Source organism: Atractosteus spatula, chromosome 8 (genome assembly GCF_055471065.1).
Source record: "Atractosteus spatula isolate fAtrSpa1 chromosome 8, fAtrSpa1.hap1, whole genome shotgun sequence".
NCBI lineage: Eukaryota > Metazoa > Chordata > Actinopteri > Semionotiformes > Lepisosteidae > Atractosteus > Atractosteus spatula.
The window spans coordinates 44,681,744-44,708,159 of record NC_142713.1 but is presented as its reverse complement, the minus strand read 5'-3'; the positions used below and the strand labels follow the sequence as shown (position 1 = coordinate 44,708,159).

Genomic DNA, 26,416 nt, shown 5'->3' with positions numbered 1-26,416 from the left:
CTTCAGAACTGTGAATCTCTGGGGCTTTAAATATTTAATCTCATTTAAGATTAAATAATACTATAAAAAATTGATATTCTTAAATGCATTATTTGTAGAGTAGTAGGATGGATCATAGTCAGAATGTGCTTTTGGGTGTCAAGGTATGTTTACAGCAGGTTTGATGTACTGTATAATTATGCTCAGCTACAGAAACATTTAGTATCGTTTACAAAATTTACAAAGATAATATAGATCTGGAGGAATCCATGTGACATTATTGGTGAAATTGGTCAAGGTAATATTTCATGTACTGTACATCATTCTGGATTGGATAGAACTCATTTTGATTTGAATAAAATTGATTTCTTTCATGTAAACATCACAAGAATTATTTGAAAGATACAACAGGAAATGTACTGTATATGCTTGTGAAATTAATTGCTGTAAAACTGTTTAAAAAAATACCAGCAAGATGCAGGACTGGATTGATAGGGCAATGACCTTATTTCATTGAAAATGTACAGTATATCTATGTATTTTGTGTTTTTGGAGTACAATGTTTATAGCTCAGAGACAAATATTTCAGACCTGGAAGTGGTCTAAAATTAAAGTGAATTTCTTTTACAAGAGTCTATTGATTCCAGACTGGCACTTTCACTGATTGTAGGCTTTGCAGGACATATTAACTCACATACAGTAGCTCCAAGAAGGACCTTGCTTTAAGCAGCCTAAAGAAACCATATCAAAAAAGGAAAATACATCCAGCGGGGGAAAAACAAAACACAAAACACTTAAAAATAAAAAAGGCACGAATCACATGATTACAGTTTTTTTCCAGGAGTTTTGTATTGTACAGTAAATAAAAGGCAATTCAACTTGGATTTGCCCATGTGAGTTTATGACAGGATCCTTCTGTAGGATGTTTTGTGAGACTTTATAATTCAGTCTGCCTGCTAAAATATAAAACAAAACAGTGTAATATCAAAATTTGATGTTATAATATTATGTTATATTTTTAATTTCTTTTTTTGGGGAAAACCCATTTATTACCTCTACCCTAACTGAAACAACTCCACAACGTTATCAGAGTATCAAGGTATAACAAGCAACTGAATTTGCCTGTTATTTTCTTCTAGTACATTTATCTTTTTAAGACCATTATAATCAAATTTGATGGTCAATTATGTCACTGGCCTAATGGCATGTAATAATATTGTTCCTTGAAGGACGATTTGTACAGAAATGTTCAAAATGAGGGTAATTTATTGAGAAACACACACCTTCCCCAGCTGTTCAGAATCAACTGAAGAAGGAGGATGTACTGTATTTGACTTCTGTTATACCTGAGCTTTGCCATCAATTATATTATAGAAAACGAAGACATACTGTAGTGTATAGGAATTCAGGGCACTGTTGTGTGTCGAAAAAATTACATATGGTATAAAGTCTAACTCTAAAACGTGAGAATTTCAGATTTCCCTAATGACAGATTAGGGAAAAGACAGACAGAGAAAAATATGCAGTACTGTAGATATTTGTTACTGTTTGCTATAAATGTACAGTTCCTATATTTGAAAATACAACAACACCAACAACAATATCTCTGTTTCCTTCCACAGGACTAGAAAAGATTGGGAGGGATTCCACCTATGAGCAAGAAGGAAAAGTGCAGTTTGTCATAGACGCAGTTTATGCCATGGCTCATGCATTGCACAGAATGCATAAGGAGCTTTGCGCAGGATATATTGGTCTTTGTCCAAGAATGAGCAGCATTGATGGAAAGGAACTGCTAAGCTATATAAGGGCTGTAAACTTTAATGGTAAGTCATAAGAGTTTCTCATAATTATAGCATAATTAAAACTGTTTTGATGCATACATACCGTAGCTTCAAATTCTGTTTAAATGAAATAAACATTACACTACAATGTTTTCTACAGTATATTCAGTTTTTTTTTCTTTGAAGGTGTATATTGTGTATTGTGTTACATACAATATATTACATTCTAACTTCGTTGTTTTAATTTTAATACACAGTTTTCCTTGACATTTACTAAACTGTATATTGCTTTTTTCACATAATATATGTATGGAAAAATACATTTGACTTTAAATGTACATACAATTCTGATTTTATTGAATTTACAAATAAGGGTGAAGGATCAACTACATGATTAGTAAAATATTGTAACGAACGGCCGACATACAGGTTGTACGAGCCGGTTGCAGCGCAGTGATGGCACTGCCCTCTGCTCCCTTGCACATAAAAGAGATTTTGGCGGCCCTCTGGGTCATGAAGGCCTTCTTTAGTTCAGCGGGCAATATCCCTGTTGAGCAACACTGGAGACCTGGGTTTAATCCTGAGGTGGGGGACAAACTGGGGCAGGTGCAGCAAGGGCAGAAACCCCAAGAACCCAAATTTGCTACAATATACTGTATACAGTATTGAATACAATCAACAGAGAGCTTTAAGATTTAACCCCTGATTATTGGCTATATTGTTCAAGCTGAAATTTTGTTATGTTCTCAGATTTCTCTTTGAAAACAAATTGTCCTGGCCTTCACTTACAGTATGTGTCTGTCTCTAAAGAATCTGACATGTTTACATACAGCGTCTTACAAAAGCATTCACCCCCAGGTTCTTTTGAAGACTTCTCAGTTCAAGAATAAAAACAAGTTTAATTCCTTTATGCCTGTCACAGTAGGACAGCTGCATGCAATTACATGCAATTACATTTCACGATTTGTTACAGTTTAGTATTGAGCTCATTGGAGTTGGCATGCTAGAATTCTCTTCACACCATTAACACAGGAGAAGCATCGTTAAGGGACCACGAAAATAACTTTTACCATAGGGAAACAGTCATGTGAATTTGTGCCAGTGAAATACACAGCATCTTGCAAATGAGAATGAAGAAAAAATATATACAGTAATTTGGATCTCTTGTTCCTGCTTCAACTTTATGACGGTACTGTACATCATACTTTAGTCTGTGTTCTTGAAATGATATAACATTGTTAATTCAGACTGCACCTCTGAAAAATGTCTTCTTTGTCTCATTGAGACCTTTACCTATAATGCAACCTTCTCACATATGAATGCTATAGATTTAATAAAAAGTAGTATAACTACTTACTGTAGCTTATCATGCAGCACTTGAAGGTGAGAGTCAAGATATTGACAATGATTTAATTGATAGCTCCTGACTGGTATGAAGCCTTACCTTTGACATACACAGGATATTAACCCAAATAACAAATCATTTTAAGTTGCTTTTTGACTTAGAGTTTCTGTAATCCATTGCTAAAAGATTTATTAAAATAAAAGTACCTTTTCAGCAGTACCTTTCTGCTGCTGTCAAACCTAAGAATGGAACATATAAACTTTAGTGATTAGAATTTGTAACAAAAACAGTATAAACATACTGTAAATATATTGCATTGCTAGTGAGGGAAAACATTACCTTTCAATCATTTTTGATTTTCAATTTTCACCCCACAGCAGCATTCGTGTTGCCAACATTACAAGAAATGTTACTTGGACCTGTGTGTCAGTTTTCACAGATCACACCTCTGCATCAGTGACATATTATCAGCACCCTGCTATTCTTGCTTTTGAAAATTATACAGACTAAAAAAAGGAGGATTTTGGTCACTTGCTGATTTAACTAACGAGTTCCTGCATGCAAGAAGGTGATTTTCTTAGTAAAATTAATTTTATTACTTTATTAAATTATTTAAAATAATGTGGGTACAGTATAATTATTGTCCAGCAAAGCATATTTTCATGAAAGTTACGCTGAGAAGCCTGGGGGAAAGAACAATGCTTTTAAAACCCTTCAAAAAATGCAACATTAACAATTTAGTAGTTTCAGCTGCACTGCAGTGACAGCACATCACAGTATAACAGGAAACTCCAAGTCTGATTATATTGGATAGCAGAACTTAATTGGAATTCCTAGATTAGCTGTGAGTACTTAGTTATACTAACGTTATCAGAACTGAAGTGAAACTATGGTAGGAGAAAATGACTTTTTCAACACTGCAGGCTTCTCATCAGTCATTATGGATATTGATTGGAAACATGCTGTTCAAAGGCACCATTGAGCATCTACACTTATGATTTTAGAATTGATTCATTGTCTATATTTTAAGTAATGTGCAGGAGAATCTGAACTCTGTATTTGTCTTTGAAACATTAATGTAACCATTTAATTTCTTTATTGTAAAACAATAATTTACTGCACAGAAAAGTTCTTGATACTGGTCTCTCCAGATTTAATAATTTTGAAAATGTGGTGTTTAAAAATATTGCACAGTGAATTGATTATGTTCTGCAGAGATGGATATTTTTTTTAATCTGGTTCTTGATATTTTATTTATTTTCAAATTAATTTCCAAGTATGAGTAGTGTGATTCATTAAATGCAAGTTATTAACTGAAGTTCGGGAGGCATAACAACAACAAGTCAATATCCCACAGCTGTAACTAGTCACCAATATTACAAGATTAGCTCTATAACAAACTGAAAGTCCTTCCTTCACATTCTTCTCCAGCATCCCACCTCTGCTCCATCTCCATATTGCAGCTACCTTTTGGTCCTTTGGTTCAACCCATTTAAATGTGGTTCAAGCCTTCTTACCTTATTGCCAGGAGGCTATCCATTTACCAAGTGGGTTAAGCCAAACTTATCTCACTACGTATTTCAAACATTCACAAAGCATTCTATTCTTGGGCGTTGTTGTCTCTAGTGAACTTTATAATGGAGTAATATTTTTATAAATATGAAGCAATAGCTTTTTATGAACAGAAACAAAAGCTTAAACATTAACTAACTAAAATTCAATTATACATTTTTTAAGGCTATAAGTAACTTACCAGTGTATCTGATGCTGTCTCTTGTGAACAGGCCTCTCCAGCCTGTTGCTAAAACCATAACCATTGGCAAGCCATGCCCCTCTCTGAAACTCACAGGGATTCGAATTTTCATTGTTAATTGGAAATATCTATAAAAATTATGGGCATTGACTATGTGTACAATATAGAAGGGTAACTTTGTGTCTAGCATCTAAATAAAAATTGGTGCAGTTTTCAAATTTTCAGTTGCATAACTGGGTGGATCATTTCCCTTGGCCTTCTTATATTCCATTTCTAATGCAGCTCTTTAAAGATGAAGAGCTAGATAAATTTTATACACTTTCATCTCACTTCTTTCAACATAGATTTCAAACTTCATTTCTTTTCAAATTTTTCAGAAACTGATATGAAATCTGACCCTTACATTTTTTTTCAAAACCTTTATACTTCATGTTGATATAAAAGAAACACCCAAGACTAATGTTTCTAATAAAATATTTTAAACATAGTATTAATAAATGTAAAGCCAAATACAAATAAAAGAATTCCAATAGGTTTGCAAAATGAAACATCATACAGTATATTGTCATGATGTCAACACTACAAAGCTATGGCCTCCCTAAGCATTAACACAATCCTAGCAATTTTGACACATACTGTAGGCCTGATCAGTCCCTAAATAGACTGATTATACAATTCCTGTACAGCCAACTGGCAAGGCTAACTGGTCATGGTTGTTTCCTGTTAATGGTTTTGACAAGTGATACCACAGATATTCTACTGGACTCAGGTTATGAGAAAGAATCTAGCTGTGGCATGACCTTGCTTTCTTTAAGTTTTGCTATTACAATCCTATTACTATATGGCTTTGTATCGATCTGCTGGAAAATCAACACTTGTGCAGTACATTTGCCCTCAATATGCATTTAAGGTATTTTTGTGTTAAAACTGATGTCTGCTCATAATAAACAGACTTCCACCACCCAACATGTCTTGAACAGCACAACCTCACATGTTTTTATAAAAGATGATTATTTTGTCTCTCTTTTTTCTTAACCCTGAATGGCAGATCATTTTCATGCAGAGAGCTGTTGTTCTGATGATTTCCAGATTGTGTCATTCTGGAATGCTGCAGCCTGTCACAGCCTCCAGTAATCAGACACAAGCCACTGCTACAGTACTTCCCACAAACGCCGACGCACATCTTAATTACCCAACCATGTCCCTCACCCTGCACCACACCTCCAGGCAACCCACTACTTAAGGGCTCCTCACCTCCTCCTCCACGCTCAGTATTGAGTTAATCCTCCCAGAGCTACCTTCGCTAACCTTCTTCACCTGACAAACGTTTCGTCTTGTGATATCCCGGCTACTAGACCCACGCTTCCTCTTGACCACGAATATTGGCTATGCAACTTGACTAAGTAAACTCGGCTTCCATTCTCCGCTTTGTACAGTATCTCTCTCTCTCTATCATCTTGTATCAAGCACCGCATAGGGTCCAGTGCCCTTTGCTGAGACTTCCAGTAGCTTACATGGCCACTGTAGTCTAAACACAGTTTTGAAATAGGATGAGGAATCTCTGGGCTGATGTGGTGACCTGCCTTTGAGGATGTGGTCTATCCTTCACAGAACCATGGTTTGGTTTTCTGGACTTCTCTGCTGATTGTTGAAGAAGGACATGTTATTCTCCAGGCAGCTTGTTTAACAAGCAAGGAGTCTTCAATCATGCTGATAAGGTCCAGGCAATCTTCATTACTCAAAGGGGGATGGTTGTATCTTTTGCTATTCTTGTGTTAATTAAACTCTTGTCCTCGTACACTCATACAGATGTGTAATCAATGGATTTTGATTTTAACATACAGTAAATATCAAACACTGAGAACCCTGCATTTTCATAAAATCACATGGTTTGAAAAGTTGTGTTTAATTTCAAACAACAGAACTACTCAATCAACAGATCTATCTGCTCACTATTTAAAATATAGAAGCATTACACATGTGCCAATGATCTATTAATGTAAAATTTGAACTGTTTTTTGAGCTCTTTGTGACTCAACATACTGTTTAAAGGATGCTCAATCTAGACACTTACTATTATTTTTGCACTTCTGCACTTTTATTGCCTGACTCAATGAGTAATTTAGTATAGTTTTTATTTTCCTTTTTTCTGTGTTCCACTGTTTACATACTGTTCACTACATGAAGTAAGTATCATGGAATAAGAATTCAATGAAATTGCTGCCTTACTGTATCTAGTCTTCCCTGGACAATCCTGATATTTACAGTAACTATTCTTTTGTATTTTAAAAGTCTTAGTCATATCAATACAGTATAAAGGTTCTATCATTACAGTAAATATAGTCTTTCTAAAACATTTTAGCACTTGGCATTTTTTAAAAAAGTACTTGATAATGTATTCTGAGATATTTCAAAAGAATTCACAGCTATATTTCAGTTTAATGTTAGAAGCTGGCCTAAAATTATCTTTGTATTGAATATGAGAAACTGAAAAAAGCCTGTGTAAAATGTAAGTGTATAATATGTGACTCTGGGTCCTCATATGTATGGAAATATGAGCGACCTTGATCTACAGCATATTTTAATGTTTGAATTGAAAATCCCATGCACTGTAATCTGTTTTTTTTTCCTAAAAAAGAGCATTAACATGCTCTAAAAAAGATAACATTTTCAAGCACCACGTATAAGAGAAGATTTAAATAATCTCTTGTGATGTCCTGGAAATAATTACAGGAATGTAAAATTTTAAAGTGTGGGCAAAGAGAAACAATTTTAAATTATTTTTCAGTATAAATCTAAAAATTCATATAGCTCTAGTTCTCCTGGGTATACTATCTATAACAAAAACATTGTGAATATCCAAAAATTGTCAATTTACAAAAGATCACAGTCATTAAAAGCAGTCAAATCAGAAATAGATGCCAATTTTCTCTTTGTTTTAGTAATTATGCCTTGTTGCCTGTCAGGCAGATTTACCCCAAGTTTTTTTTACCTTGGTATATGCTGGGGTCCTTTTGTGACTTGGCTATTATTATAGGTTATTGTTATAGGTATCACTTCAAGTTGTTTTTTTGCATTATTGATTATTAGATTTATTATATTTTACTGTATGCTCCCTGATTACTACAAATAAAAAATATGTGGTGTACAAAACATAAATTACACCCATTGGAATATAAAAATTCTGACAGTATCAGGCTACAAAGAGCTACAGTTCTGGCTGATTTCATACAGTACCATAATTCAATTAAAAATTATTTTCAGAAAAAAGTTTAAATGGATGTTCCTTACCTTAAATTCTACATACCGTACAGTAGAACTGGTTCTATAACAGTAATGCTTTCAGTATTCAATATATTTTAGTACATATTTTAAAGCTTATTTTAATTAATTTACTATTTTTAATTCAGTTATTTTTTTTACATATGATGGTGTTTCTCAGGTTGTTATGCCATAATATGTCTACATGTTTTCCGATGGAGTATGATTACAGGTTGAACTTCCCAGACAGCTTAATTTAATTTATATATTGTCATAAATAACATACAGTAAGGTGATCAACCATTGCCCTTTTCCCCCAATAAGTCTGTCCGTACAACAAATCATCATAATAATGTGTATGTCTGGGACACTTTGTGACCACATCAGTTTAGCCATCTCAACAAACTGATGCTAATGTTTGCTTTTAGTGGTTTCCATAAATAGGATTGGGCTTCAGAGAAAATAAACCCCAGGAAAGGCTTTACATTCACTTTTTTTTGTTTGTGAAGTCAATTTGAGTGGATTTAGGTTTTAGATAACCAAAGCAAGATGGAAACAGACTGTCTATAACGAACACTACAAACAACATTACATCTTTCATTGTTAGTACAATAAAAATATACTTCAGTAGCACAGACCTTTGAAACGTGATTTTTTTTTCTATGCGCCAAGACATTATCACCACTGTTCCTTTTGTTTCCACATTTAATTATATTTACACCAAATGCACAGTAAGTTTTTATATACAATAGTTTAACTTGTGTGCCCTGTAATGGATTGGCATTTCAGCCAGGGTTTATTCCTGTTGCATTGGGCTGTCTGGGTTATGGTCCAAGTCAGTGTAACCCTTTAAGGATAAATCAGTTACTGAAAATAGATATTTGAATAGTGACAGACCCCAACTTTTAACAAAATGTCTTTAGGGATCCAAACATGTCCATGTATTGTGCAGGAGGTTTTATTGCAAAGCTTTTGTATGTTTGTGTCCATCAGGTTCACCACATGTCTCCGAAAGTCCACCAGTGGCAACAATTACATGACTCCTCTGCCTTCCTGGAAACGTCCAACAGGAGTGGTTTATAGTGAACTGGCTGAGAGAATGCTGTCATTTTTGAATTCCTGAAGCCAGTTATTCTGATCTGCATCTATAGCAATCTGAGCGAAAAGCATCTAAAATGCCTCCCTTCTATCCCTTTGATTTGGTTCTGCAACACCCTTCTCAGTCTGAGCAAAATTTCTCTGTGCACTTTAGCAGATATATATTCCGTGATGGCTTCTTGGTGATCAGTACAAGGTTATGGATGTGGATATTTGTTTTTTCAGATAGAGATTCTACTGTACCTCTCTTTTTTTGCTTCTCATCCTCTGACTAATCTCCACCAGGAGATTTCTCTACAGACCACCTGTAAAACATTTTGTGCTGGACCTCTGAAATGGTAGCCATTTTTCCAGTTAAGCCTGCCGCCATCTCTCTGAGACTGACTCACAGGCAGCCATTTTCCTCTGTTATTTATAGCCTCATGGGCTTCACTGTACTCCCTCAGCTCACAGGTAAATTTGATGCACTTTTGGCACAATTTTCCCTTCATTTAGTATTCTGGGGGGCAGGTGTCTCACAGAGGTAAATTTTCCACTTGTAGGAAGTCCTGTAGAGTTTCAGTCTGGTTTGCAAGCTGAAATATCTACAGAGCTGTAACATTCTGGTAATGAAAACACAGCTAGTCTTTTTGTTGGGCATCTGGAACAGGTTCTGGCTCTGGTACATTTCCATTTCTCACTTTTCCTTTCTTCCCTATCTAGGAAGTCTCTCACTAAATTGAACTCATCTTCCCCAATCTCAGCACAGACTGGGGTTGGGTTATTTTCCTCTGATACTTCCTTGTCATCAGTTGGGCGCTAAACTTGGACTTCTGGCACTTATTCCTCCTCTTTCTCAAGATGAAGACTGCTGGTACCACTTCATCCACTCCTGAGAAGACCATTGCTTTGATCTTGTCATAGATTCTTCCTTGAGCATTCATATCAGGACAAGACTGGGTCAAGAGTGCCAGTCATGATCAGATTCAGCACAGATGTTACACCAATCTAAGTCACTCCTAGTGCAGTCCACCTCACTTGGAGTCTGCCACCCCACTTGTGCCTGAGTCCCATCAATCTGTTGATCCACTTTTCCTCCTAATTAAGGTCCTGAAGTGAAAATGTGTAAAGAAATTAGCAAATTACGAAACTTAAATGCAAGAACACCACAACACAAATCCACAACATCCATCAGCTGAAACAGTTAAAAAGCCATGACATTGATATCAATGCTGTATGGTTTAATCAGAAAAAAAAGAAAAAGGCCAAAACGTTTAATTGAAATCTGAAAAAAATGCAATACATTTTTTTCATCGTGCAGTTTGGGTGTGCTTTTTGGGGTATTTTTGGCCTTTTTCTGACAAATACATTTTATTGCATAAAACCTTCCCACGGCTTTACAATCTTTGACTTTACATTTAAGTATGAAAAATGTTATTGTTAGCACAGATTGTGAGCTTCCTTGTGAAAACAATAGCGTAGCCCTGCTAAAAATAATGCAGTAAGTAAACCAAGTGAATCATTTTTTCTATGCCAAAGAGCTTTCATTGGGTACCATTTTGTATAGAATTACAGAACAGTTAAGAATATTTTTTTTAAATTTCTTTGTCGCTTATTACGCTTTTATTGCATGTGCTGCTTTTATTGCACATGCCATTAAAAATCCCTTTTCGAACCAATAATGGCAGACCCCTGTCCTACACCCAACATGCTCACCACACCCATACACACTTTTTAACCCATCACTAATAATGTAATCACTTAACTTCTATCCAGTGCACCAATTTTAAGGTGACAGAGTCCTCTACTGGCAGGTTGGCTGATTATACCAACTCTCAATAGTACAGCCTTCTACATTACCTTTTGGAAAAAATATACAACATACTGTATATCTCTTTTTACAGAAAAGAACTATGAACTCTGATAGTAGCCAACCATGGTATGACAACCATATAATAAAATTTTTAAAAGTATTATAAAATAAAATTATATTTTATTTTCTGTCTGTGGCATGAAATATGGGTGAAAACAACAGTAAATATATCAGTAGGGTGCCAAATTTATTGTACACGAGATGAATGTAACCATGTGAAAAACAACAAAATCCTAATGAAATGAGCACTGAGTCAGAAGGAAAACCACAAATATAACAGGCTGTAATGTTTAATTATTTAGATTCAATTACATTGGGGAGCCATAAGAAATTAATGCTTCAGCTCAAAGGTTTTTGTAAAAGGATGTGCAGTGATTACATTTATGTGCAGATGTTTTCTAACAATATTGTACGTCTTGTTTCATGTGTTTACATTTTACAATTTTTATATTCAAACTAATATGTTTTGGAACTTTGGATATCATTTTGTTTTCAGTGAAGAACACCAGAACAGTAACAAAATAACCAAGAGCGTTTTATGATATTTATGTTAATGAACCTCTTATACTGCAGAGTGGTTAATCCAGTCAAACGTTTCAACTCTTAATAATCCTACAATTTTGAGATTTCAACATTGAGTCCAGGCTTTGCTGCATAGCAGCTGAAGTTGGGATCCCAGTGGCAGTATACCTACAACAATACCTGATTTCTGCCAGGATTTGGAAGAGTGGAACTGGCTTAGGACATAATACTTGCCATGAAAAAGTGACACTTGTCAAGGATCAATGATATCATGTTTCCATGGTGTTCAGCCTCTGGTTGGCTTTAGTAATACATGTATGTTCAAGAACCACTTATGAAAAGTAGATCTCAGTCTGTTAATACATAAAGCAGTCAACATGGTAGGATGTGTAAAAAGGTAACATTTGTAGGGTAAACTGCAAATAGCACATTCAAAAATATCTTCTCTTGTAGGTCTTTATTGGAGAAAAATCTTCATATCTGTTCTTCATTTATTTGTTCATGACTGAACAAATCTTTACATCTTTGATGAAACTTGAACTACATTACAAAAATGTGATACTTGGAAATTTAAAAAAAATTCAAGGCCAGTACAGAAAATGCACTTCATAAAGCACAAAACACAACCTGTGGCCCAATTAACAATCTCTGTCAGCATATATTTCTAAAAGTACAAATAAATTGGGTAAATCAAAGACAGCTGATTATCTGGGGGATTCATTTTCCTCAGATTTTCTGCTGGAATTTCAAAGAGTCGTTAACTGTAAGCATGACACTCAGTTTGCTTTTGCTCTTCAGAAAATCTGGAAGATTAGATCTATTTTTAAAAGGGTGTTTTTAATACAAGGAAAAATAAATAAATGTCACGTTACTCATAATCCACCCTTATAGCTGCAAGCAGACAACAAAAAAAGGATCATTTTATTAAGAGGGGTTTTTAATAAAAACAATTTCAAGCTTCTCATCTCAATTCAAATTCCTTTTGGCTGGATGGTCGTTGACAGATGTCAGCACTGCTTAGGTTTAACTGGAAAACTAGCTTGTCTATACAGTATGTACTCTAAAGCTAGCTGTTCTAGATGAACATGATATCATATACAATAGCTTGCTTATGTATTTATCTTTAACTACCCTTGTTATTGCTTCTGGTAAGTGTGGTGTAAAGCAAGGGTTCTGTCTTAAGCTTCATTAAAAATGTATTCATGTTTGCATAAAATGAAATAAAAAAAAATCTTTAATGGACTTTAAAGTTTTTATGATTTTTTTTCTAGACAACATTGGCACATTTATGATATTATTTGAAGTTGTATATCTTCTTTTGAAGTTAATGACTGGTGTTTCCTTTTTTTGCGTAATACAAGGACACCATGTCTCTTGGGAATTCCAGAGTTTTACGCAAGGATCAATATCTGGGGGTGAATTCAGTAAGTTGTAATTTTTAGAGTGTAGTTTCTTTGACTTAATGCATGTTGTTTGGCCTCAGCTGAGTGAATGTTGTATCAACCTGAGAGCTCCCAAATTGATTTTATATACATTTTATAGTTCATTATGAGTCACTGCATTTATTTTTTATTTTTTGGGATTCAGTAACTCATGCCAACATCTTTAAGACAGTATTATGAAATGTTCCTTGCATTAAAACAATAATAAATGAGAAGCACCTAAGAATGAATATAGTCCTGGGCAGAAAAATCAAAATAAAATGTTATGCATTTCATTGAGGATTGCAAGAAAGGTACAGGTTTTCAAGAGCTCTCATAAAATCTAAGAAAAATGAAATATACATCAGAAGTGGTTTTACATTTTCAACTGCAGTGTAGTATTTAGGCTTGGTGTGGCTCAAATAATCAAAACAGACCCTTCCATATCTGACTCTCTGAAGCTTGCAGAAACCGTCTTTGATTTTAACTTTTCTTTTCAAAGCTATTGTGCAGATTACTTGTGAAATTTACAGTCGAATTATGATATCTCTGTTTCAGAGGTTTACTCATTTCTTCTGACATGGGATAATTGAAAAATATAAAGAAAAGCTATGGCAGCATAGTATGCAGAACCTCATTGTTATTGAAACGTCTGTTCCTGATGATGACTGAATTGACTAATGTAGAAAGTTTTAATGGGCATTTTCAATTTAATTCCTTAGATTAGCATTTATATTAATACTTCTCTGGATGGACTGTTATGACTTGAAAATATGATGCTTACCTGCTGTTAAGATGGGGCTGGGTAGATTAATTAGGTGCCTCTCTAATACTGAGTACTACTGTACCATAATTTGCATTTATAAAAATATTAAAAAAAAACACTAATTATATTATTCATTTGAAAGCCACTATGGGAATAAGATTTTTTTCTTCCCTTTTCCAGCACTAAGAACAAGGGGGAGCCCAATGATCTTTTTCATCCTTTAGTGACCCCATCTACTGTAGTCCCAATACCTACTGATTCCCCATCTGGATAGGAGAGTGAACTGTACCACGGAATTCCACAAAACTGTAAATGAGTGTGAACAGAAGTAACAGGCTGGAATGTTATTGAACCAGAAATATTTAATTTCACCTAAAAGGTGATTCTTATTAAAAGCTCAGTTGCATTCTAAATGTTAAAAATGAGAAAGGTGAATTTTATTACACAAACCAATAATTCCACAGAAGTGTTTCTTTTGACTGCTGGAGAACATGCTTTAATGCGAGATGGAACTAGAACCCCGTTACAATAAGGGTTTCATAGGCTAGAAAGCCTAAATTAATCATAATTTAATGATAGAAGAACACAAAGAATGAAAAACATTTTTTTGTAATGATTACACTTTTTATAATGATTTTTCATTATAAAATATATAGCAACCATGTCTACTTCCTCCCCAACTTGGAATGTATGGTACATTCGCATTCATACAGTCATACAGTCTCATACAGCCACTCAACTGTAAATTAAGAAGGATCTTCTCAGTGTAATGTTTCCAAAGATGGGTGTCTTACACATGAACAGAATTTTAAAAAAGACTGTGGAGCAATTATTTAATCAATTCTTGTTCTTGTTTGCTAACATAATAGCTGTCAAACAATAAGTTATAATGTAAGATAGTACATTGTTAAGATTTAATTTCTTGATTCAACGATTGATAGAACAATTGATTAATAAAAGTAGAAATTGCCAATCCTGACAAGATAAATGAATGGGGTCATGTTAAATCCTACAGATTTCATCTACAATGAAAATAATTGAGAAGGAAAGATTACATCATGTTTTAATGAGTCACAATGGTGGACAATGAACTTTCTTCTTCATAACAGTCAGCCAAAAGTTCTTCCTAATGTGCCAAAATTTGTAAATGAATATTGGAGCCTAGATTAGGCCATATAAAATAAACATTGGAACTACATGTAGCATACTTCATAACATCAACTGCATCACACATAGTATTGTTAAATAAGCAAATATATGGTATCTCCTTTGTAATTATTCTTCTCATGTTGTCAAATGAAATTATTACATAAATATATTTATTCATAGGAATTTGGACAGTGACACAATTTATGCTGTTTTGGCTCTGTACTCCAGCACATTGGAGTACATACTTTAGACATACAGTAAATACCCTCGAATTAAAGCTGACATTCTGTACTTTAACCTCATAGTCATTATTTCATTTCAAATCCAATGTGCTGGAGTACAGAGCCAAAACAGCAAAAAAAATGTGTCACTGCCCAAGTACTTAGGGACTGCACTGTATATATACTGTACACTTCATGTAAAATAGGTACAGAGTATGTAATGATGATTGTAACCATTTGATCCTGACCACGCTTTGTAACATTTTTAGATGTGTTTGAGGATGTATATCGAGTATTTGGGTATAGTGAGATTTGGCTTAACCCACTTGGCTGACGGGCCAAATGAAATGAAATAAAGGAACTTGATTCTGACTCCCATCTGGCAAGGTGTGAGCTCCAGGGATTTTCCACACTATTTCCAGTAGATATCTTCCTTTCTCTGAGATGTTGTGCCTTTTAGCTACACCAATCCCACTGTGAGATGAGGTACAGTATTAAGAGGGCATTTTCAGACCCACTCAGGAATGGAATAAGGAACTAACAGATGAGACAAAGAAAGAAAAAGATTTACTTTGTAAAAGAAACTGGCTTGGTATCCCAAAATAATGAATACAATAAATACAGTAAGTGTCGATTAGTTTTTGTAGAACTTAGTACAGTGAAATTTCTTCCAGTAGCAACACGAGTGTTCAACCTTGGCTTCCATGCTCACAATAGCTACTTTCCTATTTAGAAGCCTAAGCCAGCTTCCAGAAAAGAATGAGAGCTTCCTTCAGTTTAGTCCCACTTCAGTAGCTTCTGGCTCTATCCCTTTTTAAAAGGTACATATTCCTTTGGAAATGTAATTCAATTAGTGTGCACTACCAATTAATCTGTGTAGATAAAAGATTAATAAGAATAGATAAAAAGTACGCATAACAATGCAACATACTGTATAATTGTGTGTTTGGAATTTTTTCCCAATTGTTTTATCTTTAGTTTAGTTTAGTTTTTTTTGTCTATTGAGGCATTTATATTTAATAAACAGTTTTGTGTTAAATCAATAGCCTTTTGCATGTTAACATGCTCATGTAATTAAGTAAATTAGTGCACATTAATTCTGGCTATTAAACCTTGATATTTATTTATTTAATTCAATATATACTGTAACATGTTACAAAATTATTAAATGACTTAGTCTTAAATGAACATTTTTTATAGCTAGCTAAATCTGTCATTGGAATATATCTTCACAGCTCTGGTAACTTGCTATGTTCAACACACATGAAAATGTTCAGAATGCAATCTGATCTGAATGATAAAAATGTAATGATCAAATTGAATAATGTTACAAGTGAAGAAGTTTGAATTTCAGCAAACTTGCAAAGACGATATAAAAAGTGACTGCATTCAGTATTCAGGCCCCTAAATCAATACTTGGTGAAAGAACGTTTGGCAGCAGTTACTCTTCTCATTTATTTTTTGGATAGGTCTCTACTACCTTTGTACAAACGTGTGATGTAATTATTGTCTGGCAAATTATTGTTTCAATTATTCCTCCTGGCACAAATACTCCACTTTTGACAAGTTTATTGGGGACTCTTAATGGAACCTGCAACCTTAAAGTCTTTTTTTCTAACATTGTTCTCTTGAAGTCAAGTCAGGACTTTGTGACTAAATGTCCACTCAAGGACATTTATTCTCTTCATTCTCAAAACACTCCATTCTTGCTTTAGCCTTGCACATTGTTCTTTCTTTGTCCTAATATATTATATGTATAATATATTTTTTACTATTTATTTATTTTTAGATTCTTGGGCGACTCAAGCACAATTTCCAGTAGGATTCATTTGTACTTTGCTCAGTTATCTCTCGATTCTAAGATTCTATTAGAATATGATGATGTCCCAACCATGCTTGGTTTAAACATTTGTTGAATTTTTAATTTATATGTACCATTTGCATTTAGACCAAAAACTTTCAATGTCTTTCTTGTCTGATCATAAAACCTTCTTCATGACACATGTCTGCAGTTTATCTTATATGAGATTTGAATTTTTCACTAATTCACAAATTTGACTTCTTTCCACCTGTTCATACAGACATGGTATGTATAGAGACCAGCATGAACAATAGCTTCCATTTTAGACAGAAAATTGTAAAACTTTCAAAGTCACTTTTGGCTTCACAGCGCCACTTCATAGTGTCTGGAAGGAACGTGATAATTCCACTCCTTAATGATTGACTGCACTATGGTTAAAGGGATAAGTAACAGGATAAGTAACATTCTCCTGATCTTTTTCTCTTTACCACTTCATCCCTTACTTGATTTGAAAGGTCCTTGGTCTTCATGATTGATTTCTTGTATTGCCATGTGAGTTGTGACTTGAAATTCAATATCTGAGGGAACTTACTGTGACAAATGCACAAACTCTGAAGTTGAGCCTTCAGACTATTTTTTGCACCTGATCTGATTTGGGGTAGCTGGAGCAATAGCAGAGAATACATATGCAATTGAAAAAATCTTTAAATTTTCTTTAAAAATCTTTATATTAATCTATACACATACAGTACTTTTCAACATTTTTACCTTCATTTGTTTGGAATACACTGTTAAGGTTATAACTATAAAAAAATATTTTAAAGTGTCATCATTTCAAGATGCTACATATGAACCAAATATATGACCTATCCAATATTGTAGGATATCTTCATTATTTTTTCACTCATGTTGAGGATTTTCTTAGGTACAAACATTGTACTTGTGTAGAACCTCATCCAACACTTGTTTAATAGGAGAAAAATACAGGTACATTGTCTTCTTCATTAATGTAACTTTTCCAAAGAACTGCCTATATCTGATACGTTGCATATTATGTTTCTTCTAAATGTCAGTTACTTCTGAATACTGTACAGTGCTTTGCAAAACTATTAAAACCCTTGCAAAGTTTTGTTGCTTCAAAGTTTACATTCATGACAATTTGAAGTAGCAATTAATTAATTATACACAACCTACTCCACACATTGACAGGAATGCTTTAAAAAAATCAATGAATGCATAAGTAAAGAAACCCTTTGATTTCTCAAATACTCCAACTGGCGCATCACTCTGCCTGGCGTCGGAGTGGGGGGGGGAGGAGAACAAAGTAATGTAGCCAATTCATAGAGGGGGATTATTAGGAGGCATGGGAAATTTGGCCAGGATGCCAGGGTTACACCCCTACTCTTTTCGAGAAACACCCTGGGATTTTTAATGACCACAGAGAGTCAGGACCTCGGTTTTACGTCTCATCCGAAGGACGGCGCTTATTTACAGTATAGTGTCCCCGTCACTATTCTGGGGCATTAGGACCCACCTGGACCGCAGGGTGAGCGCCCCCTGCTGGCCTCACTAACACCTCTTCCAGCAGCAACCTTAGTTTTTCCCAGGAGGTCTCCCATCCAGGTACTGACCAGGCTCACACCTGCTTAGCTTCAGTGGAAACAAACCCTTTGATTTGAAAATCCTAAATTAATTTAGGTGTACAAAACTACCAGGATGAGCCACACAATTATTTCAGTGACTTCTGTAACTGCAAAAACAGTGAATAACATGATTAAAGAATACTGTAAATACACCTTTCTCTGTATGATTCCCTTAGTCAGGTAGTGAATTTCAAACAAAGATTCAAACATGAAGACCAAGGAACTTTCAAATCAACTCAGGGATAAAGTTGTATAAAGGCAAGGTCGGGAGAAGGTTTTTAAACATAATATAATTATCATATATTTTATAATATAATTATTATAATTAATATAATATAATTATTATAATATAACATCATAATATAGAATTATATTATGATATAGCATCATAATATAATTCTAATAGTACCCATAATATCTCTGGTGAAGCTGATCATTAAGATGTGGAAGTCACCCAGACCCTACCTATATCAGGCTGCCCCTTCAAACAGCTGTTACACAGTTAAGTGCCTGAGATGGGAGAAAATGTCCATGGGTCAAACAAATGGTTAACCAGCAAAGTAGATGAAACTTCTTCAAAAGCTCTGCAATTGTTGATAAAGGCACCTCCATTAAATATTGAGTTAAGCATATTACTTTTTTTCTCCTTAGTTTTTTCCTGACAATTACTGTAACATATGTACATAAGAAGTCTGCCTTTTGAGCAGATTCCTAAATTCAGAGACCTAAATCCGTGTTTATGCACCATTTTGGAGTTTTACAAAATGAAACTCTGGGTTTGCATAATTTTGCAAGGCACTGTAAATTATAGGAAAGTAGTGGAGCAGCAGTCTCTGAGCCATCTCTGTCTGTTTGAACTGTGGGTGTACACCTCAGAGACCATTCAGAGAGAAAATATCCACATGAGGTTGAGACTGAAATCTGCTGCTGCCAATATTGATATGACTTCTCTTGGGGAAATGGGGAAGAAATACGAGATTTATGACTAGTCATGCAGTCAGTCTAGTCTAAGGGGTTTCACACCTCTACTTTGCATTAATTAGTCACAGTCACCTCAAGAGATAAATAGTTAATAAGCAGCCTTTTAATTTTGATTTGGGGTTTTGATTTGTTTGACCTCCATCATAAAAATGTTGTTTGCAGGTGTGTCAACAAGCCATTCATTGTGGTGCTCTTTAGATGATTCCAGATTAATGACGATTTGTCACTTTTGTATTGCAGAAAAATTATTGTGGACCTTTTTAATAATTATATCTTTTTTCTTTTTAATAGGAAGTGCAGGAACCCCTGTCATCTTTAATGAGAATGGGGATGCTCCAGGGCGATATGATATTTTTCAGTATCAAATCACCAACAGGTCAACAGCAGAATACAAGGTTATTGGACACTGGACTGATCAGCTTCACCTGAATGTGAGGAAAAAAGAGTTAATATTTATTTTCATTAATTTAGTGACTGGATTACAAATATTGAATGTCTTCATGGTCATGATAGTAAACCATGGTCTGACATTCAGGATTTTCCATATCTTATGTACTATCTCATGGTGGCAGTGGGAGCCTTTACTCACTAAAGTTGTAGTAGCTTTCTCTTTGAATTATTAAGACATTTAGCATTCAATTTTTCTGTTTTGTTCTCCTGCTGCAAGCCTGCTGCACTGCATTGATCTGTGCCTAATAAGGACAAAAAACAATTCATACATTCCCCTGTGCTTGTTACTTCCCCTGTGTAAATAACAGTTTCACCTTAGTGAGGACACAGTAAAACAATACATTTAAAACTATGCATTTGAGACAAAATCAATCAACAATTTTCATTACTGGAAAACAAATAGCAAACATTTATTTGCTTACCTCAAGGTCTTGTTAATATTCTTTGTTATGTGCCAGTATAAATGTTCAGTATATCAACATGTTTTTGAATTTGATAGAAGCAATTTGTTTCCTTTGTACTTGGTAATAATAATAATAATAATAATAATAATAATAATACACTTTAGTTTATATAGCGCCTTTGAAGGTGGCTTCTCAAAGCACTTTACATAATGACAACAGCAACAACAACAATTAAAAATAAACATAAAAAACACAATGAGAATATGCAGGGGCGACAGTAGATGGTGGTACTAAATACAGTAGGAGCAGAGGGGTAAAGAATGGAACCAGTTAAGTAAAGGCTCTTCTAAAGAAGAAGGTTTTGAGTCTGGATTTGAAGGAGTTTAGAGAAGGTGACTCTCTGATATCCTTGGGGAGAGAGTTCCAGAGCTTAGGGGCAGAACAGGAGAAAGCCCTGTCACCCATAGAGTGCAGACGGGCTTGGGGGACAGTTAGGAGACCAGAACTAGAGGAGTGAAGGGAATGACGGTATACAGTATAAGGATGTGATGTCCATGGTAAAAGTGAAACTTTCTAGGCCCTGAAACTGGAAATCATTAAAAAGTTGGAGAGCATTGTTAGTGTCCTTAATAATCTATATGAAGGAACCAGTGTTCTCATAAGACAAATGTATTTATTAGTTTTTTTTTAACAGACGTTATTAAGGAACAGCAGATTACCAGGTTGTTAAACATTTAATGGATTCTGTATTATTCATCAAGTTCGTTAAATCCTATTATTTCAATAGAATGAAAGTATGATTTTCACTAAAATACAGGTAAAAAAGGAATAACAAAATGTGTACGTAAAAAGTATAAGAAAAATTAATGAAGATGACTCATTTGACAGGAACATGAACATGACTTTTTAACTAGTATACTACTGTATGTTGTGGATAAATATTAGGATTTATTCGGTTAAAACTGATTATGATATACTATTAAAGTTGTTTGACAGAATTTGTAGAATATGTGCAGTTGTGACTGAAAAAAATTATTTTGAAACCAAACATTTGTGATAAAGTACCAGATAAATATTTCAATTCTTCCAAAAATATGTCCTTGAGCAAGTTATGAAAATGTCTCTAAAGGATTTAGAGAAAGAATTCCACAGATGTGGTGCTGCTCACAAGAATGAGCCTGGTCTTATGCAAACAAAAAGTCCTGGAACTGTGACATTAATCTGCAAAAAGTACGAGGGAATCCAAGATTAATTTCCTCGCACTCCCAATGCTATTGACAGTATAAAAGCCGCATTTAAATTGAGAAAGAGAACGATATATTATTGACCTAGAGTCAGAGGCCATCATCAAATCATTAACTACCTTTACAAAGGCTTCTTCAGTACTGTGTTTCTGTTTAATCCCCATCTGAAAAAGTTCAAAGAATTCATTAGATGCAAGGTGAGATTGTAATAGAGATGACAACCACCCATTTAAGGATTTTTGTGAGAAAAGGCCATTTGAAAATAGAATTGTAGTTGTTATGTTTTTGGGAGACTTAGCCAAGTTTGTTTTTTCCAACAGCTGCGATGGCAATGGATTTTAAACCATTTAAGGGAAAAATTACCATTAAAAATGGTCAAAGTATTGAGAATCTAGGTTTGAATAGAGCCATAGATACAGTATAAGGTCCAGGGCACAAGTAGTAGTTGTCAATTACCAATGAGAGCTCAGCAGAAACCCAATTATTAAAACTAACACAATATACAGTGCTTGCTCAATACAACCATCAGAGAAATAAAAGATCAAGTGTACTTCTATGTATAATTTCCACAAAATTAAAACAGCAGTCCCTTACTTAAGGTATGAGGTCAGTGATTTTAATGTTAATGTTTAATGATTTTAATGTTTTAATGTTAAAATCACTGTAGCATCTTTGGTCCTGATCTACTGTATAAAGGAGGAAACTATCTCATTGTGTCAATAGCTTCTACTCTCTCTTCTGTTTTCTCTCTTCTGTTTTTTTCTCTTCTGCATCATCTGAATTTCTTCTTGGGGCAGTTTACAGAGGTTTCAATAGGAACTGACCAAAATGAAACCTTCTAGATATCATAACAGGGAAATACACAATACTGGTAAAAACTGGTTATCTTTTTTAACCATGAGATAAGACAGCTGTTCTCCTGAATATTTGTTGTCATACAATAATATTTAAACACTAATAGTAGTATACTGTATTTAACAAATGCATATCATTATGAAATCAATGTAAAATATTTGTATTCCTGTTTGACGATCATTTAGTTATGTAAGGGCTACTACCACATGCTCTTTTCCGATTCATAAATAGGGTTTACTGGCAAGTACTTGCACTGGCCATTATAGAAGGCAATACCATGGAAATGCCCCTTTGCCTCATTTTATTAATTGAGGTAGTAGTTTGTGGCATAATAATTTTTTAATCAAAGTAAATATATATAGGTTGCTGTGTCAGGGTATTATTGTGCTGGAATCTTAGAGTAATTTTCATTTCTAAATGTAGGTACAAATCAACCCTGACAGATATAAAGGTATAAAGGAGATTTATAATAATAATAATTGCTTACACTTATATAGCACTTTTCTGGACACTCCACTAAAAGCGCTTTACAGGTAATGGGGACTCCCTTCCACCACCACCAATGTGCAGCATCCACCTGGATGATGCGACGGCAGCCATAGTGCGCCAGAACACTCACCACACATCAGCTATTAGTGGGGAGGAGAGCAGAGTAATGAAGGCAATTCATAGATGGGGATTATTAGGAGGCCGTGATTGGTAAGGGCCAATGGGAAATTTGGCCAGGACGTCGGGGTTACACCCCCTACTCTTTTTGAGAAACACCCTGGGATTTTTAATAAAATGAGGTTTTACATCTCATCCGAAGGACGGCACCTCTTTACAGTATAGTGTCCCCGTCACTATACTGGGGCATTAGGACCCACATGGACCACAGGGTGAGCGCCCCCTGCTGTCCCCGCTAATACCTCTTCCAGCAGCAACCTTAGTTTTTTCCAGGAGGTCTCCCATCCAGGTACTGACCAGGCTCACACCTGTGTGAGCAACTGAAGTTGTGACCCACCTGTGAGTGGGTCACAACTTCAGTGGGTTGCCAGTTGTGAGTTACAGGGTGATATGGCTGCTGGCAATATCTTAAGGTGTCTGGTTTGAAACTTGATTTGCTGTTCTTCCCAGTGATTATTTCTTTCTGATCATGACATAATAGCAGCTTAACCTCACAACTCACAATTTACTTATATACAGTATTACAGTTAATAACTTTAAATCTCTGTCAGAAGCTGGGAAAAAAAACAAAGAACAAAGTCTAATGGAATTAAGTCCCATACTTCCTACATTGCCCTGTATTTTCTTACTGCTGAATCACTACAATAAAGTGTGGTGTTACTTATTGGGATAAGCCTACAGTATTTTTAATGTCTATATATGATTTTGTTTGTGTTGCTTTCAGTGATAGTATTTGACACTTCTCTCATTAGTTTAACTAATAGCTACATTTGACCCTACTCTAAATTATTGATCAGTTTAGTAATAATGCCTGTAATTCTCTGTAACCTAAGAATACCTCACTGGATTACTTAGTCTTAAGTGTTTTATGTGAAATTGGAAAAAAAAATGTATTTCGTTTTAAGAACATTCTGTTTGATCAGGTGTTGACACTTTTTAAAATAAATAGCTGGATGAGATCCCCCTTAGCTACTAACAATTAAATGAGCTAAATGAACTATTTTCCCTTCTCTTGTTAGCAAAGTTTCTAATGTTCTTAAGATCTACCATAAGTATTGCGTATTTCAAGAATATCACCAATACTATTTTTTTCACAAAAAGCCTCAGGCTCAGAAATACACCACATAGTATTGCTGTAACCCACTTGTGTTTCTTTATTATGAAACCATCATGTTCACATGTACTGTACCACTGCATTACTGAAATGTGCTGCTAAATAAGTTATTTGCACACACACATTTTTTTACTTGTATATGCCATTAACATAAATGTGAAGCTAGTTGCAATTGCCTGTGTTTCTGTAGTAAACATAATGTGTATTTAATTATGTGTATATAATTATGGACACTTGATAATAATTCCCATATCAACCACAATCACCATTTAAGACCATTACAGTCCTGGCTATCCCAAAATGGCTTTAGATGCCCAGAACAATTTCTTAAGTTCACATTTCTTATGGAAATATAGTTTATTTCTGATTTTCTCATAACAATGGTCTTTTAGCATTGTTATAGTATTTTATTCAATTTAGAATTTAAATAGATTTTACAAAGTGTTTAAAACAACAATAAAACATTGTTTAGTGGGAGATAATGTAATATGATATTATAAGATAACACTACTTGGGAGCTTTTGTATGTAAAGTATGTACGGTGTGTACTGTAGATTGTAACCACCTTATACTGGATTTGAAAACATCAAACCACTTGTTAATTAATTAAAATGGATAGAGATACCATAAATGGAGATATCAGATACAGTACGAGTCTAATTTGTTTATTTTTGTATTTTTCTCTTCAGCTTGATGCTATGCGGTGGACGAGAGGAGATCCCTCCATACCTGCCTCGGTCTGCAGTGTCCCCTGTAAGCCCGGTGAGCGGAAGAAAATTGTAAAAGGAGTTCCCTGCTGCTGGCACTGTGAGCGCTGTGAAGGCTACCATTACCAGGCTAACGAGTTTAGCTGCGAGCTGTGTCCTTATGAACAGAGGCCCAGTGAAAACCGCACAGGCTGTCAACCAATCCCTATCATAAAGCTGGAATGGCACTCACCTTGGGCCATTGTGCCTGTCTTTATTTCAATGCTAGGGATCATTGCCACAACTTTTGTCATTGTGACTTTTGTCCGTTACAATGATACGCCCATTGTAAGGGCTTCTGGCAGGGAACTGAGCTATGTTCTTCTGACTGGGATTTTCTTGTGTTACGCCATAACCTTTTTAATGATTGCGACGCCTGACATGGCAGTTTGTTCTTTCAGACGCATATTTTTAGGACTTGGGATGTGCTTCAGTTATGCTGCCTTGCTAACTAAGACCAACAGGATTCACCGCATCTTTGAGCAAGGGAAGAAGTCTGTCACTGCACCCAAGTTTATAAGCCCTGCATCACAGTTAGTCATTACCTTCAGTCTCATCTCCTTTCAGCTGTTGGGTGTATTCATCTGGTTTGCTGTTGACCCTCCTCATACTATTGTGGACTTTGGGGAACAGAGAACGCAGGATCCCGAGAATGCCCGAGGGGTTCTCAAATGTGATATTTCAGATCTTTCCCTTATCTGTTCTCTTGGATACAGTATTCTTTTGATGGTTACATGTACTGTTTATGCCATAAAAACAAGAGGTGTTCCAGAGACATTCAATGAAGCCAAGCCAATTGGATTTACTATGTACACAACCTGCATCATTTGGTTAGCTTTTATACCGATATTCTTCGGTACTGCCCAGTCAGCGGAAAGGGTAAGTGCGTTTTAAAATCAATATAATATCCTTGTCCAAAACTGTTGCTTGAATATTCTTGGAAGACCTAAGGACTCCATGTTCCCAAACATTTAAAGAAGGAGGTATTGGGATAGCAAAACACTTCAACACTGCTCTGATTTATACAAAAAGACAGTGTTTACAAAACTGACATCTGAATATCTCACTTTACACTCTGTCCTTGTTTTCTCTAGATGGAAGCATTATTTGAAAGGAATGAGATTCCTAGCTATACACATCAGTACTCAAGCATGTCCTTAAGCCCCACACACATCGTGTTAGTTCATAATGAGGCACAGCAGTGGGACACAGCAAGGTAATTTCATCCGTTGTAAACCCTAGAGTAGCTCAATGTGAACTGTACTCTCAAAAAGCAAGCAGATGGCTATTTGTCAGGGATTAGGTTTATGCTATGGGAGGTGATCCAGAAGTTAGAAGGTTCCAAAAGACTGCTGGTTGATTGT

The 26,416-nt window shown here is 35.0% G+C and overlaps 1 protein-coding gene across 1 annotated transcript in view; it reads left to right on the top strand.

Annotated features, from left to right (window-relative positions):
• grm8a (glutamate receptor, metabotropic 8a) overlaps window positions 1-26,416 on the top strand; it is a 253,084-nt gene that overhangs the window by 192,299 nt on the left and 34,369 nt on the right. The window contains exons 7-9 of the mRNA XM_088923627.1: window positions 1,602-1,802; window positions 19,865-20,004; window positions 24,996-25,931. Coding sequence (XP_088779753.1) covers window positions 1,602-1,802; window positions 19,865-20,004; window positions 24,996-25,931 — 1,277 coding nt within the window. The remainder of the gene's footprint in view (window positions 1-1,601; window positions 1,803-19,864; window positions 20,005-24,995; window positions 25,932-26,416) is intronic.